The 18,045-nt window shown below is 39.1% G+C and overlaps 1 protein-coding gene across 3 annotated transcripts in view; it reads left to right on the top strand.

Annotated features, from left to right (window-relative positions):
• LAMA3 (laminin subunit alpha 3) overlaps positions 1 to 18,045 on the top strand; it is a 114,820-nt gene that overhangs the window by 44,193 nt on the left and 52,582 nt on the right. For 2 of the 3 annotated variants that reach the window (XM_083824225.1, XM_083824224.1), the window contains exons 22-34: positions 1,928 to 2,066; positions 3,528 to 3,670; positions 5,205 to 5,305; positions 5,408 to 5,561; positions 6,958 to 7,118; positions 9,075 to 9,183; positions 11,358 to 11,455; positions 13,814 to 13,979; positions 14,385 to 14,511; positions 14,599 to 14,738; positions 15,094 to 15,209; positions 15,729 to 15,940; positions 17,588 to 17,792. In XM_083824225.1, coding sequence (XP_083680351.1) covers positions 1,928 to 2,066; positions 3,528 to 3,670; positions 5,205 to 5,305; positions 5,408 to 5,561; positions 6,958 to 7,118; positions 9,075 to 9,183; positions 11,358 to 11,455; positions 13,814 to 13,979; positions 14,385 to 14,511; positions 14,599 to 14,738; positions 15,094 to 15,209; positions 15,729 to 15,940; positions 17,588 to 17,792 — 1,871 coding nt within the window. Of the gene's footprint in view, positions 1 to 1,927; positions 2,067 to 2,256; positions 2,390 to 3,527; positions 3,671 to 5,204; positions 5,306 to 5,407; positions 5,562 to 6,957; positions 7,119 to 9,074; positions 9,184 to 11,357; positions 11,456 to 13,813; positions 13,980 to 14,384; positions 14,512 to 14,598; positions 14,739 to 15,093; positions 15,210 to 15,728; positions 15,941 to 17,587; positions 17,793 to 18,045 lie in introns of all 3 variants that reach the window. The other variant, XM_083824226.1, reaches the window with a different exon arrangement.

Here is an 18,045-nt window from a genome sequence, read left to right as displayed (position 1 = left end):
TTCACACATGAAGGCAACTCTTTGGAAACTGTTCTTTCTTAAATTTCTGCGTTCTAACTCAGATGCTTTTTGCGTTTCATATCTACTTGGCATTTTGTAAAGAGGTATTGAAAGGGCTTAGTTTCTAATCCTGCTGAAAGTGTGCATTACTTTGCTCACCTGAATAAAGCTTTTCATTCATGTAAGTAATTGCCAGATCCAGGCCCTCCACAGTTAGATCCTTGCATAGATAGTCTTCATTCTTCATAGTTACGTTCTTCTTTTCAAGAAACTTTCAGAATTTTCACATAGCTTTTTTGTGTCTTGCAGGACCCTGAAACACTCCTGACATTTCTTTTGTGGAAGACAAATAACATTACAATATCTGCCACACGAAAAGCTAATGTAACACTTTTTGTGAAAATATTTTCATTAAAAAAATCAGGTGAAATAAGTAGCCTGTGAGTGGTGCCCTATGCTGCTATGCTTCACCCATGCTGCTCACATGGGGGTCTCATTATAGACTGAGAAGCTTAACAGTTTGCCTGAGTTTTTAAAGCATTGGCAAGAGCTGCCTTGCTTTGTGATAGAGCTCAAATAATAAATTCTTCTCACTTCCTACTTTTTGCTTGAAACTGAGGACTGACATCTCTTCCTCCCTCATTACTCGAATGTCTTCTTTCTCTGTCTTTACCTGGGTACTCTAGACTTTCCATAAAAGCTTAGAAACCATTTTGTGAAACCTTCTGAGGCATGTTTCTTTATATCTTTCACCTTTTCTGTTTTGTTCCTATCTATTTTTCAGGTGTTCCCTCAATGCCTGTCTTTTCTTTTCAGCAGTCACCCTTCTCCATTTAAAACAACAGTTGTAAAACCTTCCCCCATGTGTCTGTATTTTCTGTTCTGGTCCACTGCCCTTCTGCAGTCACCGAGATTTTAGCCATTTAATCTCTGCAGATATCTCATCTCTATCATCTGTTGTATGTCTGTCTTTGCTTTCTCTATTGCATTTCTATTTAGAAAGTGGAGGTTTCTGGGATGATGGCAGAATTTAATAATATGCTAAGTAGCATATGAGAGCTGGCACTCTATCATTTATTTTAGCTTTTAGCAGTAAGAGAAAATATGGCTTTGTGCCCCATTCTGACAGGTTTGCAATTTAGAAAACTTGTGTGCTTTTGGGGATACAGAATGGAACATAGTGGTAGGGAACTTACTGTACCCGAAGCATCTTGGAATGGGACAGTGAGTGGATTATGATGGGTGAACTGGTGGGATTTGGTTTGTGATGGGAGCTTTATGATTTAGGATGGAAGGGAAGAAGCCAAACCCTTGAGACTGCACAAAGCCTATTTTTTTCCTAATCCACCAACCTTTGAACAAGTCTCTGCTGATTCTGTTGCTCTGCAACTAAATGGGGGCTGTGTGAATTCATTCTCCTGTGGGCTTACTGCCAGCCCAGGGTTGATGTGAACTGTGTGGTTTCAGGGATGTCAGTTCAGCCCCAGGGCAAAAGAATCATGGTATCATACCTCTAAGGCAGTGAGGGATCTGGTAGAGGAGCAGAAGTTACAGTGCCAGTCTGAGATGTCTGTGTGCTGTGGAGCATTGTGTGTTATCTCAGACTAGGATCAGTGATTCTGGCCCTTGATACCTTATGTTTCCCTGCACAGGCAGGAAGAATACCAGTAAAATACTGTCCATGTTTCAAAGTGCAATATCAACATGCATATTAGTTAGGATTCTGTGTCTTTCAGGGTAAGTTATTATTCAACAAGTGTTTTATTTTACAGGAGGTTTTGTTCCATATTCTCTTGTAAGCTGCTGGAGCCTTTCTTTTCTGTTATGGAGTATGTCTTTTGCCAAATGGTTTTTCTTTCTCTGGGTGCTAGTAACAAATAATATACTTTCCTTTCCTCCTTTTTCCCTTTCTGTTTATTTTTCCCAGCCAGAGGTGGTTGTACCTGTCACTGTGGCTTCCCCTAAGCTCTTCCACCTAGTCCTCCGCTATGTCACCCTGGGTTCAAAAAGCTCTAAAGGGAAGATCTCAGTTGCTGAGGGAAAACATTTTGACACTAACTATACTTGTAAGTGAATTAATTTTCTCATTAGGCTTACCTGTCTTCATCTGTCATACACAGCATTGCCATTCCAGTGTATACTTGTCTGCATGTGCATTTTTCTTGTAGGCATTTAGTCTGGTGCTTGCATGGCTTCTAACTGTTCCTCTATTCAGCACTTTATGGCTGTTTTTGTTTATTAACTTCAATTTTTCAGAATGAAGTGAGGATAACTTTGAATGTGGAAAAATCAAACCACTACTTATTTCGCATTATCCTGAGATACATTAACCCTGGAGGTGAATCGTTACCTGGCCGCATATCTGCTTGTCAATCTCGGCCTGAAGCAGGTAGGTACAACTCAACGGCACAACACATTAGATGAATGTTAGATTAGAGAAGCCTTTTCAAGAAGCAACTAACTCAGATTTGTAATGACGCTTAAAATGCATTGCTTTTAACAGTGTCAATGCTTTTGTGTTTTTCCTGATATATTTTCCTGTAAATGATGTGGCTATGTTTGCATGAAACTTCTGCTAACAGTAATAATCAACATTTGTTTTTTAAATGTTTGCCAAATTCAGGACTTCCAATTCTGTACTTGAAAGCTTTGAACTGTGTGTTTTATGAAGTTTTCAAAGAAGGGATAACAGCATTTATCTTGATTCAGTTACCTTTAATATTTCAGTTTAAAGGTGACTTCTGCCTTTTTTCCATGAATAATATTTATTTAATGATGAACCCAATCCACCAAATTAGCTCTGATGACAGTCCTCAACAACATGACTTGGTCCCTGGTAAAAGATAAGTACTCTATATCCTTGTTATGTCTCTGCCATTCAAAGGATATGTTCAGAGTTATCTCTTACGATGTGTAATAGTATCACACAGTTGGGAATCAATGGTATTTAGTCATAGATCCTTCCAATAATTTGGAGAAGACACAACTAAAGACATGACAGGTACTGCCCAGCAGAGGGGCAGCAGTTTATAGTCAGGACTGGCTTACATTGCTTGGGAGACAGGAAACCAGCCTGGAGCACAAGCTTTTGTCTTTGTCCATGGGCTTTCAAGAGGAAACCTTTGTGATTCATAACATTTTAGATGCTACAGAGAACCTCTGGTATTTGAAATATACAGCTGAAAGTTGCATGAGAACAGGCCTTGGGTCAACCGAAGATGTCTTGAGTCAGTGGATGTGTTGAATGGAAAGTAATGGAAGAGGGAAGGGAAGTGAACATTTCAGAATATTACAAAACTGGCCATTACAAGGGAAAAAATCTGCACTTCTGAATCAATTTGCTCAAGACTCATAAAAAACAAGATGACAATAATTACACAGCTCTGTAGCTTACTTACAATACATATTGTCAGAGGAGCATTGTCAGCTCCTATTACACCAAGTTTAATGGATTAAATTGTAAGTCCAGAGTACCAACCAAGTAGAGACATTTTACACAGTCCCTTATTTTTTTTTTTTTCTGGCAGGGGCTGCTCAGAGCAAAGAATTTGTCTTCCCACCCAGCAAGGAGCCAGCTTTTGTCACAATCCCAGGAAAAAGCTCCACAGAATCTTTCTCACTGGTTCCAGGAATGTGGATTGTCAGTATAATGGCAGAGGAAGTCCTCTTGGTAAGAAAACAATTGAAGAAAACAAGTGCTTGAAGGCTGTCATGATAATATTGCTCTGGAGTTGTTTGTCAGGAACAACCCTGGAAGCAATTGAAATTCAGCATTAGTGAAAATAGTACAGTGGCAGAATATCATTATGAAAATATACAGTTCAGCCTCTAATTTCATTTTTTTTTCCTTCTCTGACTTTCATCTGCTCTAATTTTTCATGTGCTTACAGACTTTCAGTCTATCCAGAATCTGTACTTTCAAATGTTGAAGTAATATTAATATACAGCACAATTGGTTGATCATAAAAGTTCATAGAAATAAGTAATTCTTGCATATCACATAACATATCTAAAGCTTGGTTCAGCTACAGATGATCAAGCCCTTAGTTTTCTGGCAAAGATTCTTCAGAAAAATATAAGGTGGGCTTTATAATTAGCAGGTCACTTTCTAAATGTTTTTATCTTCCCATCTTTACTCTCCTTCCACTTACTGAAAAATTTTCTGTGACAGCAGTTCTGAGAAGTTGCTATAAAAAGACAGTCTTTGAGGTGAGCATTTATGGAAAACCTTAAAGATGCATGATCACAAAGATACTATACTGAAATTCATATGTATATTGTATATGGTTAACAAGTAGCCGATATCTTTAGTCATCAACCCTGGGGCTCTGTTAAATTTATGGAACGCCACGTAGAATGTTACTAAAGAGCTTGCAGCATATTTCTTGCTGAAAGTGACAGTACTATTGTGCCTGTCTTTTTTTTTTCTTTAATACCTTTGAAAAGGAATTTGTTAATGATCTTAGCCCAGTATGTATTCATAAAAGAAAGTTTTTATAAATAAACTCCAATCTTTTAAGTTGAAAAGGCAGAGTAAAAATATACCAGCTTCTTGAAGCACAGCTTAATAGATTATGAGGAATATTTTTATGAAGTCACCTGGGATACATGAATCTCCCTTGCAGAGTCAAACACAGTTGAGTTGTCCGCAGGTGAATAGCGTACATGGGTGAAAACTGTGCACAGCCAGCTGTGTATTACTGAGCAGTGCTTGTGCAACTCAAGCTTATACAAACTGATTCTTTCTTCCACTCTACTGAGCGTACCATTTGGCTTATAAAGCAAGAACAACTTTGGGCTAGAAGATCTGTGTTTCTTAGCTTTAAAGCTTAAGTAAGAGGGGCCTGTGCTTTTAGATTCAGAGGCTCTGGACTTGACAAGTCCTGCAAGGCATAGATATAGTGGGGAACCTCCTTTATGAGCATCATCTTGTACAACACATGATGGGATAGTGGCTGCAGAGTTTCCCTGCTTACAGGGCAGCTGCCTTCAAACTATCTCTGTGAAGATATAAACAGATTTACCATGACACATAAGGATGTTATTGGCCCATATAGCAACAAAAAATCTACATGTGTATTGCAGATATCCTCCATAAAAATTATTTGTGTGATTGGTTTTGTGCATTGCTACATTGTGAACTTCTGGAGAGGTTCCTTTTGTAATTTTCTGCATGGTCTTGCATTTGTTATATTTGTTCCTAGGATTATATGGTGCTGTTACCTAGTGATTATTATGAAGCATCCATCTTGCAGATACAAGTTACGGAGCCTTGCACCTATCCTGGACGTGTTTCAACAGAGAAGTCAGTATATATGCTACGGAATAAACCATTGCCTTGGATTATGTTGTTATTATACTGCTGCAATTGAAAGCAATAATAATTCTGTGTTTTTGTTTGTGTAAGCTGCTTGCTCTATCAGCATTTGCCATTGGGCAGATTTTCCTGTGTCCTCGGTTCAGAGGCAGCGTATTACAGACGTGGGGGAGAATACAGAAGAATACCTGTTCGACGGCCAACTCCTGATCAACCAGTGATGTCCCATATCAGTGGAAGAGAGGTGAGATTCCTGCATGCTAATCGCAGTCGCATCTGCACTATTAACTACAAACCTACTGGACTAAAACAGTGGCATATTCATGGCTTGGGATTTGCAGATCTGTAACTCATCCCTGAAACAGGCTCTGTGCTAAGTTCTGTATTTTATACTGATCTGTATAAACAGATCAGTATTGGCAGACCTATACTGTGACTAGAGTGGATGTTTCACTCTGACAAAAGTATTTAATAAAATAAAAATCCCTGTGTTTTAGGCATACTGTCTAGTTCAGCATACTGCTTAATTGCAGCAGCAATGTCAAAATGGTTTGTCAGCAGTAATGGTGTGTGTATATAACTCCAAATTCATCTTTTTTTTTTGTTTCTTAAATAGCTATACTTACGTAAAATATTTACTTCAGTAAAAAACAAGCAAAGGCAAATATGATGATGCTGTGGGTCCACTGAAAGAGAAACATGTTTCATGAAACCAAAAACTATACTAGAAGTATTTTTTTTAAAAAAAGCTATTGTATCAAGTACATGATAATTAAATGTAAAGTGATTGTGTCCTCTGCTACTGTGTTCTGACAGTTCCTTTAAAAAAATGCCAACTGCAGCAATGATACTTAAATGTCATAGGCCCTGGTGCTTCATCACTGATGCATGTGCAAAGCTTTACTGTTATGACTTATTGCAGTGAAGTCAGGATGGCTGTTGACAGAATTATATGCTTGTTGAAAAGTTCACAGCCTAAGGACACCTTGAGAAAAACAGCTTACATTTGAAAATAATTATATAGCCCACTGTAACAAAAACCGCTGTAACCACAGCACTCTTCAAGCAACTACTTCAAAGTATCTTCTGTAAAATATTACTTTAATCAACTTGCACAGGTAAACTAAAAGAAAAATCTGATGTTTCAGAAAGTGGCAATGGCTATTTCCTGGAGATAATGCTCTCGTTCTTTGTAGGGAATCAGTGTAAAGCGCTGCAATAGTAGGAATTCTGCTTGTGGGAATGTTTATTCAGTGGAGAATTAAGAGTCAATTTTGATTTGTTTTTTAAAGATAGCTTAGAGATGAGGGTTTTTTAGGAACATCAGATTTTCCTCACTGATAGTTTATACTGCCAAGAATAGAAATAATAAGCCTCATTTCCTAGCCTTATCTTGCAGATCTGCTCTTATCTTCCTAGAGCTGTTATAATGGCAGCTGTTTCCTGAATCTGGTTGACTCTTACTAGTGGACAAAGTGATTATCTATAAGCACTGCTTCCATTCTGCTGGATTGTTTTTTGTTGAGACAGCGCAGGCTTGGCCCTAGACTAATGAAGACCGGTTAGCTTGCAGGGCAGGAAAAGGGAGCTTCCTGCAAGAAAAATCTAATTTATTTTTTTTTAAATGATGCTTGACCTAGGTCAATTTACAGATGACCATAAATGTTCCTCAAGTCGGTCGCTATGTTCTAGTTTTTGAATATGCCAATGAAGATGACCAGTTATACACTGCTGAGGTAAAAATAAATAGCCCTGGACCTGTCACAGAAGGCAGAGTGAGAATATACAGTTGCAAATACAGGTAAGAATTTCTGAAATGGTTAAATAACCATTTAGAATATAATTATACTTTTTATATATTGGAATCCATTTTACTGCTGTTATGTTGTTCAAATTTTAGGGTGATTTAAAAGCAGATACATAATTATTTGGGTATTGTACAGATTTTTAAGTCTGTGCAGTCAGCACATTAAATACTGCTACTGCTTTAGTGAACTTTTTCTGTACAAAGGGGTTTTTATATACACTTGTAAATCCTTATAAACTATTAATTATAGAGTCCAGTAGCAGAGCATCCAGCAGCTCTGTTGGCTGCAGATGTTTGCACTGTTTATGCTTGTTTAGTTAAAAGCATGTCTGAGGGTTTTGACTATAAAAAGAAAAAAAAAAGTAGCAGCCAGTTTTGCAAGAGTGTTTCCACCCCTCTAACAAGATTTGCTGAAGCAAAGGTATGTGTTTCTCTGAAATTTTGAGTAGGCCTGAAGACCTATGTTTCTTTATCCTTGTTGACTACTGAGGTTACTGCAGATGTTCCAGAGATTTTGTCTGTCATAAGTGAGATTGTCTTTAACACTTGAGCAATTCAGAGTATGACTCAAATTAGGATTGTGATCCTGCAGATGTTTGTGCCCCTAGGAGTGTTAGGGGGTTACTGACATGCATCATTTTTTTCCTGTGAGCCAAGTGTTTGACAGATTGTAGACTTAGGGATATCCAGGATTTTCATCAGCATGTTTGTGATACAGAGCAGAACTGTATTACTTTGCCAGGTCACTGCTCTTAAAACTCTTTTTTTTTTTTTTTAAACACATTTTATGGACTAGTTCTGAACTTGTTTGCATGTATGATATGTTAAAAGCTTGCTTGTGAAAAGACAAAGAAAGCCTTTGCTACTTTAATGTAGCAATGCAGTAAATCCTTTCTGCTGCCATTCTGGATGAAACTAATGGTGCCATTGCAAGTAAGTTGCTGTGTTATCTTTTCTGAGCAGGAAGATACATGTCTGTGAAAAAAAGAAAACAATCAAAACTGCATAATGAAGTTTGTCATAGAATCATGAATAAAGTATGCCAGGTCTACTTACAGCTCTATCAGATTGATTATTCCCAATAAAACATTGGAAGAGAATGGATCCCAGATTCAGAGACATACTTAGTTGCCCAGTTTTTAGTGAAAATCAAATGAGAGAGCTATATTTTTCTTAAGTGTCCTTAGCCCTGAGATGTGCTTATTTCTGAGCTGTGCTCTGAACAACAGTGAAACTTTCACATTCTCTGATTCCTAGAAGAAAAACAGAGTTTTATGGTGATTACACCTTCTCACCCACAGCATGCTGGCTGGCTTTGCTGAGCAGAAGAAAGAAAAGAAATTAGCATCTTTTATCATAGAACCATAGAATGGTTTGGGTCAAAAGGGACCTCTAAAGATCATCTAGATTTAACTCCCCTGTCATGGGCAGGGACATCTCTCACTACATCAGGTTGCTCAAAGTCCCGTCTAATCTGTACGTGACTTCCTCTTTTAGCAAAAGGGAAATGTTTCTACTTTTGGAAGGCTGTAGAGATCATGCTCCCTGGGCAAGGCAGAGTCCCAAGCCTTTAGTAAGATTCTTCCTCCTAGTATATGTTTATCTTAACTAAAGATGCGCAGCCGATCAAAGGTAATTGATAAGAGGCACAGACCTACATCTCAGTGTACCGCTAGCAGTAGCTCAACTGGAGAACTAAACTAAGGTCAGGAGGTTTGGACTCTGTAGGCGACCTACAAAGGGCAAGCCACATTTTGTATGTGGTGCTTCCTTTGTCTCTGCGGTGGGGATACTGCATTCATCAGTGGCCAAACATAGTTGTTACTTATGATCCAGCAGAATGACTAGGTACCTGTGGTGAGGCTAACTAGGCCTCAGCTGAGCTACACAATAGCACAAACAACATGGCAATGCCGGGAGGCTAATTTTTAACCCTGCTTTCTGTCTCAGTTTCCTTTGTCGCAGTGTTGTTGTGGATGACAGAAATCGTATTGCAGCCTATGATCTTTTAGCAGATACAAAGATACATCTTAAGGCATCATCAATTAATTTTCTTCTGGTAAGTTTCTATTTTCTTTTCCATTTGTAATATTTATTCCTCAAATAGGTAAAGAGATGTACTTTTCTCCTTATGTTCACATGCTGTATGGTGATGTGTGAAAGGGTGTATATTAGATGCTTGAAGATGTTGGTTTGTAGATAGTCAACGAATACTGAGTCAAACAAGGAAGGCAAATTCCTCTGTATCTTTATTATCTTTGATCTTGGCAAGGGTATTTCCAACTCTCTAATGCTTTATTTCAGTTCCTCTCTCTTTTCTACATGTAAACTTTAATTGAAAAATATGCTGGTAGCTTTTTTCTTAATTGCTGTATTTTTTGCCTTTCCCTTTTTTTTCTTTATATCCTCACAACACGGGCATTTCCTATGTCTCTTACAAAATTTCGGATAATAAATGTATTCATTTTAGAAAAGATAGAACTTTTAAATAAAAACTTGAATGAAAAACCTTCACTGCCATCTTTTGGCCCACACTAGTAATACATTTTTCTAGATACTGATTTTTTTTTCTAAGTTGTTTCAGTGTTTACCATTTTAGAAACACGAGGCCAGTTACACAGTTGGTTTAAATCTAAAGTTAAAACCAAACTATGAACACAGAGTAGTTTCATAGCACTGTTAGGATTAGCAACTGATGCATACTTTCTTCATTTCCTGAGGCAGTGTTCAGTGTGAACAAATACCATTTAAATTGTGTGGTAGCTCCCTGTAGCAGTTGCTGTGCTTAACGAGATCCATACCCAAAGGATATTGATATTATTAGGCTGTATCTCCACATATGGAAGTTTCATGATAATATTTTGTCTTCCAAATTACAGTTTCCTTTTTCTAAATGACTTGCTTCAAGATTGAGACACAAAAAAAATATTTCCCTGCGTTAAACATAAATGCTGCGCTTGCCAAAAGATGAGAATGAGGAAAAGAAGAACTTCTGTTGTATGGACGCTATCTGTGGAGTCAGTGTCCCAGCAGCTTTGGAGTTAAAGACCCCCTGTTGTACAGAACAGAGAGGCAAAGGGGAACCACCCTCAGTGCTGAAGTTCAGAAATCAGGTCTAAATAGTAAAGGGGGAATGGGATTGTTGAGGTCACCTTTCAAGAGCGGCTCTAAGGACTTCATCTCAGACAGATGCAAATGAGCCGTCTAAATCCAAATGATGTTCCATGGTAACTTTTTAGCTGCTCTGAAAGTACAGTTCAGATCTTCAGAGTCTACCCTTGTTCTGCTGCAATAGGCTGGAGTCCTATGGGTCATTACAGGCAGGAGAAGCACAATGCTTGCTGCACAGGAAAAGGGATTTCTGGCACTCTGCCTTCTAGCTTATAAAGGGTTTATATTCCCTGCTCACTTATGCTAAAACACAAGTTGAGCTCCTTTATGACTGCTTCTAAAATGAATTGCTTTGCACATTAATGCATTCTCCCTATGCAACTGCTATTTATACTAATATGTAGTGCTAGTTACCATTATCAAGTGCTTTTTTATTTCCTTTTCAAGTAGTTTACGCACACATTTTGTAACCTGCAAACTTACCTGTAACTTACGTATCTTGGAAGTGCAGGTGATATCTTTTTATTGGCACTAACTGTTGTGTCTACCTACAAGCCTTGCCTTATGTCAAAAAAAAAAAACCAAAAAACCCCAAACCAAAAACATATGAACTCTCAAATTTTTTTAAACTGAATTCTGAATCCATTGGGAGAAATCTCATAGTCACCAAAACTCATTTCTAAGGACTTTGTGTGAGCAAATATTACTGTCTGCATTTCAGAAGGACTAGGAATTCCCTCAGGGTCTGAAAGTCTTAACAACACTGAGGGCTTTTTCCTCTGACCCTTGTTCTGTATAATCTTGTTCACCCTTGGCTAGCTTTTGACCCTGTAAGCTAGTCTTCTGTGATTCCCATTACTATACATACTTGCATTTTAATTTATTTAACTTCCCAATAGCCAATGTTCCCCTGGGAAGGACAGAAAAATACTTTTAAATACTGAGGCATTCAGGTGCAGGTAGGTAAGGATCCAAAACTGCTTGCAAAGTCCATGACGGTACATGGGTTGGGACTTAGATCTCCCTGTGCTAACATTAGGCTACATTGTTCCCCTTTTAGGCTTGGCCCTATTATTTATTTTCAGTATTAATTGCTAAATGTACCTTGTGCTTATTTTTCAGCACAAGGTTTGTATTATATCAGCTGAAGAATTTTCTCCAGAATATGTGAATCCTAAAGTACATTGCATAGCTGTTTACAGGAGTACCCATGATGGAAGGTAACTTGCTTGTTGTTATCCTTTATATTTTCTGAAAAAGACCCTCAGAGAGAGACTAAAGTGAATTTTAATGCTTTTCAATGAACCTTTGCTTGGTGACTCAAAGGTGGTTTGTTGACCACTTTTACAAGGTAGCATTTGTAAAAATAAAAATAATAAAAAAATAAAAATAATTGTACTAATAATTAAAAGCTGAAGTGTTAGTGTTAATCTAGACAGACTTTGTGTGGGATGTTGGTAATACTAGACTTTCCCATCTGAACTACCGAGTGCTAATGCATTAGAATACACAAGTATTTCACATGCTTTCCAGTATAATAGGTGTCCAAGCTGGAAAAACATTGCTGTTTCTGTGGCAAGCCATGGATTATCAGGCCTGAAATACACACTGTTCTGTTTGGATTTTCATTCTGCATGTTACTGCTTCACCTGGTTCAAAATAGCTTTAATTTCTAATTGGTAAGGTAATGAATTTCCTTTCAGGTATCCCAAATTCACAGGTCCACCAGCAAAATGTGGCAGCCCCAAACTACCCAACGTGTAAACCCCTTCTTCACAAACAAGAATTCCCTTCCCCACCTCATTGTGGATCCTGTATGATAGGTGATGCTAAGTGTGCCCTCAGCATTCATTACTCACAGCAACACTAGGTGATCCTTCCCCGCCTCCTTTATACTTGTGTAGTACCAGTAGTTAGAGTACTCATATGCAGTTGGGTCGACACAGGTCAATGTCCCCTTGTTACTGAGAGCATTTGAACCTAAATGTTCTCTTCCCTATTAGTCAGTTCCAGGTTCTGCAGAGCACTTGCTCCATCCTGTTGGAATTCTTCTCTCCACGTGTTTCGTTCTTTGTGCCAGAGAGGAAATATCATTCCAGTTTCTGAATTAGGAAACATTTTCAATTCCTGTTGCACTTCCCTGGATGTCCCTGTGATTCTAGTCCTATGTTGTGTTTTTTTTTTTTTCCCCTACTGATCTGACAATGAAGGGAGCCTCAAAGTAAAAGAAAATGTCATTTGCAATGCTTCAGAGGCAGAAAGAGTTGGCAACTAGGTCTAATAGTTTTCCAGATGGTAGTTGCTAATACAGTGGTTGAACTGAAGTAGAAAGCAGAAAAATCTGGATATTAAATTGGATAAAAGCATGTGACTGCACTTGACTTGCAAACATGTATAGCATTGAATTGCAACTTAATTCTCCTCCTGTTCAGAATCTTACAACTGAGAGCAGCTTTCTAACACTGAAGATACTTGCCCTCTCATGAAACGCATTTTGCATTCCTGGGTATTTGTACTCTGAGTAAAATGGGGAAAGGAGGCTGGGTGAAAAGCATGATATAAAATCAAGCTAACATAGATATATGTTCCTTTTACTTTGTTGGGTTTTGTTTTATTTATTTATTTATTAATTTATTAAATCGCTTGCTGTACTTGCATAGTTTACTGTATATTTATGTTCTGTTATTAAGACCGTTATCTGGCAGCATTTTTGCTTTCCTGAAAGTGTTTAGTGTTCACCAAGTTGAAAGATTCAGAGTCTTGGCTCAGTTTAATAGTATTATAAGTGGATGCTGCACGTGGTTTCCCACACAAGCCTGGCAAATACTTCTCAGTCCTGGCCCTGAAATGTATTTGCCATTCCAGTTCTGGGCCTGTCTTGAGCAAAGATTAATCATTGTCTGCTGAATACTTACAAGAAGTGAATAAATACTAGCGTAAAACCCCCAGATAACATTTTCTCCTGCAGTCTTGGAAACTACTTCTCTCAATCAAGTTCTTCAGAATTAAATATACCAAGGAAGAAATAGTTAAAAACAACAGTGGACGAAATGGGATGTTTTCAGGGAGCACTGTTATTTATTTTGGCTTCAATTCTACAAATATTTGAGTGTATGCTTAACTTTTAAGTACTTAAGTAGTCCCACTGGCTTCAATGGGAAAACTTGCATGTTTAAGGGACACACCTACATAAATATTTGTAGAACTGAAATTTCAATATCGGTACAGATTCTGGTGAATGTAACTAACTGAATTCACTAACATTTATTTAACTGTATTTTTAACACCTTTGGTTTCCTTAGCAAACTCTTTTTATTGAAACTGTTCAGGTTATGGAAATTTTGAGTGAATAAAAGCAGTCATGTACGTTTTCCCCTCTGTGAGTTAGATCTATACCTCTTGTTTTCACTTATTGATCATTTCCATAAAATTCCAAAGAGTAACAGTGGTTACTATTGTGTTATTAATTGTATTACATTCTAATATGTTAACTTTTGGGACTTGACCGTTTTTTTCTTTCATGATGCTTAAGGAATGCTCCTGACCACAAGAGTAATTAATATAACTCTTGTTTTTAGCGTAACATGCATTCCATCAGTGTATGAAACTCCACCAGCGGCTTTGGTTTTGGATGCATTCAGGGATGGGAAAATTTCTGAAGTACAGAGAAATATACTCCATGATCCACTGAGTGCCCCTTTACCTTCTGACTCAGTTAACGGAGTCATCTTGACATCACCACAGGTAGTTCACATTTTGAAAATACTGTTTCCTAAGTCACAAATTATGCTCTTAGTAAAGGTAAATAGGTCAAGCATTCTAAGAAAATCAGAACTAATGTATATGATCAAAACATTGCAGATTGACTAAGCCACAAAGATAATATACAGAAAGAGAAACAAAAATGCCAGCTTCTTTCTAAACCTGTAGTAGTCTCACAGACTGCAGAAGTGCATTACATATGCTTGGCATGTGAACAGATAGGAGCATGCAGAGGTAATGACATATTCTTTGAAGATATTGTTAACTTTCTGAGAAATGCTAAGCCCCCTCTCTTCTGTTGCAACTAAGCAATACAGAGCACAGTTCATGAAATGATGAATATTTCACAAAACGTATATACTATCAGAGCTGTTCTTGCTTCTGCAGAACCAGATTACCATGAGTGGCAGAGTGCCCCAATTGGGCAGATATGTATTTGTGCTACATTTTTATCAGCCAGCACATCCAACGTTCCCTGTGCAGGTGCATGTGAATGCGGGACGTGTGTGGTCAGGTAAGCTTTCGAATTTGATTTAACTTCTTTCTCCTCTCAGCTTTTTGGCACAGAGGTCATTATTTGGCATTATGCTTTTTCTTCTAGGTTCCATCAATGCTTCGTTCTGCCCTCATACTTCTGGCTGTCGGGATCAGGTGATTGCAGAAAAACAAATTGAGCTTGACATTTCTGAACCTGAAGTCTCTGTTACAGTGATGGTACCTGATGGAAGAATGCTGGTTTTGGTAAGTTTATTGCATAAACATACCTGGAAATGTTCTCCTCAGCTTCACCAGCCATTTAGAGATGATTTTAAATTATCAATTTTCAAATTTTCAAAATTTTAGGATCTTGTACACTAGTTTTGTTTTTACTTTAAATCTTAAGATATTATACAGTATTTTTATTGTATGCTGCTTGTACTGTAAGCTCTGGGAGATAAATAATGAAGTATATTTTCCTACCCTTTTGCTTAAAGTGTTAGCATTTTTGAGAAAATCGAAAATTCATAATGAAGTAACGTTTAAATATATAAATGCCTTAGCTTGTTTCTTTTGTTCTTCTCTGAAATGTACAATCTAGCTTTTTTGTTGTTTTAAGGAAAATGTCTTAGTTGTTCCAGCAGACAACTACAGTTACAAAATTCTTGACAAAAAGACTGTGGACAAGTCATTTGATTTTATCAGCCAATGTGGAGGAAACAGTTTTCATATTGAGTAAGCATCACTTTCTGAAAAACTGAGCAAGCTAGGATTTAATATTATTTTCAATCCATATTAAAAAAACGTATAAAATCCCCATGGCTCTGCTACATTAAAATGCTTTTCATGGCTTATGCTGGCCTGTTAATTTTCCATGAGTCATTTTTGCATGACTTTCTATTGTAAATGAAATGTAAGGGTAGAGTGTTATTGCTCACAGTACAAAAGAGGAAAATCTGTGTCATCTTTCTGTCTTTGGTATTTCCATCTTTGGTATTTTGTATTTTGCTTGGCATGTCTGAACTGATAAGACTAATATGAGCACCTCTTTGAAAAAAAATAAATCTTACCTACATGAGCCACTTACTACTAATGTAATTACTTTATGCGTATCCTTGCATGTGTACTGATGCCTTCCATATTTCAAAGAATTGTTTGAAAGACAGGACCCCAATTCACTGAACCTCTGCAAAGCATTCTCACAGCAGTTTTCAAGTGGCATTACTAACATGATTTATATTTCAACGTAAATAGCCCAGAAAGATCGTCAGCCTTCTGTAAGGATTCTGCGAGGTCACTAGTGGCTTTCTACAACAACGGAGCAGTGCCATGTAATTGCCATAGCGAAGGTGCCATGAGCCCCACTTGCAGCCCCCTGGGAGGGCAGTGTATGTGCAGACCTAATGTCATTGGTCGTCAGTGCAGCAGATGCCAAACTGGCTACTATGGATTTCCATTCTGCAAGCGTAAGTACATGCTCTGATGTATTCAGTGCCTGACCTGACCTTAGTTATTTAATTCTCAGATTACACTGCACAGGCACTGCGGCCCCACTTTTCTTTATAGGGCTTGACCCTGTAACAGGCTGGTTGAGCCGTCTTAGATTTAGCTTAGTGTGGTGTTTTTACTCAGGTGGGCAGCTGAGATTCAACCACTCTCTCAGTCCCCCTCCTCAAAAGGAAAGGGGGAGAAAATACGATGGAAAGGGCTCAAGAGTTGAGATAAGGACAGGGAGAACACTCAACGATTATCGTGACGGGCAAAACAGACTCAGCGTAGGGAGATTAGAGAAATTTATTGCCTATTACTAACAATCTAGAGCAGTGAGAAATAAAGAAAAGAAACTAAAAACACCTTCCTCCCAGCCACCCTCTTCCACCTCCTACCCCCAAGCAGTACAGGGGAACACGAATGGGGACTGCAGTCAGTCCCTGATGTTTCATCTCTGCCGCTCCCTCACGGTCACTCCCTGCCCCTGCTCCCCGTGGGGTCCCCCCCACGGGATGCCGTCCTTCCCGAACTGAGCCTGCGGGGGCTGCCCACAGGCAGCAGCTCTTCAAGAACTGCTCCCACACGGCTCCGTACCACGGGGTCCATCCCCCAGGAGCAAACTGCTCCAGCACGGGTCCCCCACGGGCGGCAGCTCCCCCCAGACCCCCTGCTCCTGCGTGGGCTCCTCTCCACGGGCTGCAGCTCCGGCCCGGGGCCTGCTCCTGCGGGGGCTCTCCATGGGCCGCAGCCTCCTCCAGGCCACATCCACCTGCTCCACCGGGGGCTCCTCCACGGGCTGCAGCGTGGAGATCTGCTCCGTGTGGGACCCATGGGCTGCAGGGCGACAGCCTGCTCCACCAGGGGCCTCTCCACAGGCCGCAGGGGAGCTGGTGCTGCCTGCCTGGAGCACCTCCTGCCCTCCTGCTGCACTGACCTGGGGGTCTGCAGGGCTGGCTCTCACTCCTCTCTCCCAGTTGCTGTTAACCAGCAGTTTTATTTTTTTTCCCCCCCTTTCTTCTATCTGCTCTCACAGAGGCACAAACAACATCGCTCACTGGCTTGTCTCTGGCCAGTGGCGGGTCTCTTTGGAGCTGGCTGAAACTGGCCCTTATCTAACATGTGGCAGCTTCTGGATTCTTCTCACAGAAGCCATCCCTGAAGCACCCCCCCGCTACCAAAGCTTTGCCACCTAACCCCTCTACAGTCTTAGATTTAGCATAGCATAGCTTCCAGTGTAGTGCCGAAGTAATACTCTGTTTATTAATGTTTCTTTGTAAAAGTGGTGCCCTTGAAACCAAAGCTATTAATTGTGTAATACTTGGCAGGTTTGGGAAGTGTTAATAATTCCTGTGGTGAATTTAAGCAACCAATCTGTGGAAAAGAACCAGGGTCTCGAGATACTCTTTGAAACTACAGTTACATCATTGGTTTCCATGACCTCGATCAGTCTTAATCTCAAATCAATTTGATAGTTGGAGCTAAACAAGCCACCTGGGTTTAAAACTAATGAAAGAGAGAAAAGAATACACGTTGTCTTTGTTTGTTTTATATACAAATTCAATTAGAGTTGATCATTGTAAGCTGGGACGTGATTAATTTGTAGAATATTTTTTTTGACCTAGCATGCAGCTGTGGGCAGCGTCTTTGTGATGACATAACTGGTAAATGCATTTGCCCTCCTCAAACTGTGAAACCAAAATGCGAAGTGTGTGAGAAACATTACTTCAGCTATCACCCTCTTGCTGGCTGCGAGAGCTGCAACTGTTCAGAAAGAGGAGTTATTAATGCAGCAAGCCCGGACTGTGAAAAGAACAATGGGCAATGCAAGTAAGTTTGGATTACATGCATTAATAATGTTGCTTGAGTGGTTTGCTTCACTATTTTTTTTCAGGTATTTGGAGGATGTGGAGAACTTTTATGATAATGAGCAAAGATTTAAGCAGTGCTTGGTGATAGAACTCAGTTGTTACAGGAATACATGCAATGTTTAGTGAAAATTTGGTTTGTGCAGTAACGAATGGTGGGCTTTGGGATTCCCAAGCATGCATTGTTTGCCAGTGACATGCCGTGTTACTCTCAG

This window comes from Anser anser (assembly GCF_964211835.1).
Source record: "Anser anser genome assembly, chromosome: 2".
Taxonomy (NCBI): Eukaryota; Metazoa; Chordata; class Aves; order Anseriformes; family Anatidae; genus Anser; species Anser anser.
The sequence above is the reverse complement of the archived record's forward strand: the minus strand, read 5'-3'. Positions and strand labels throughout refer to the sequence as shown.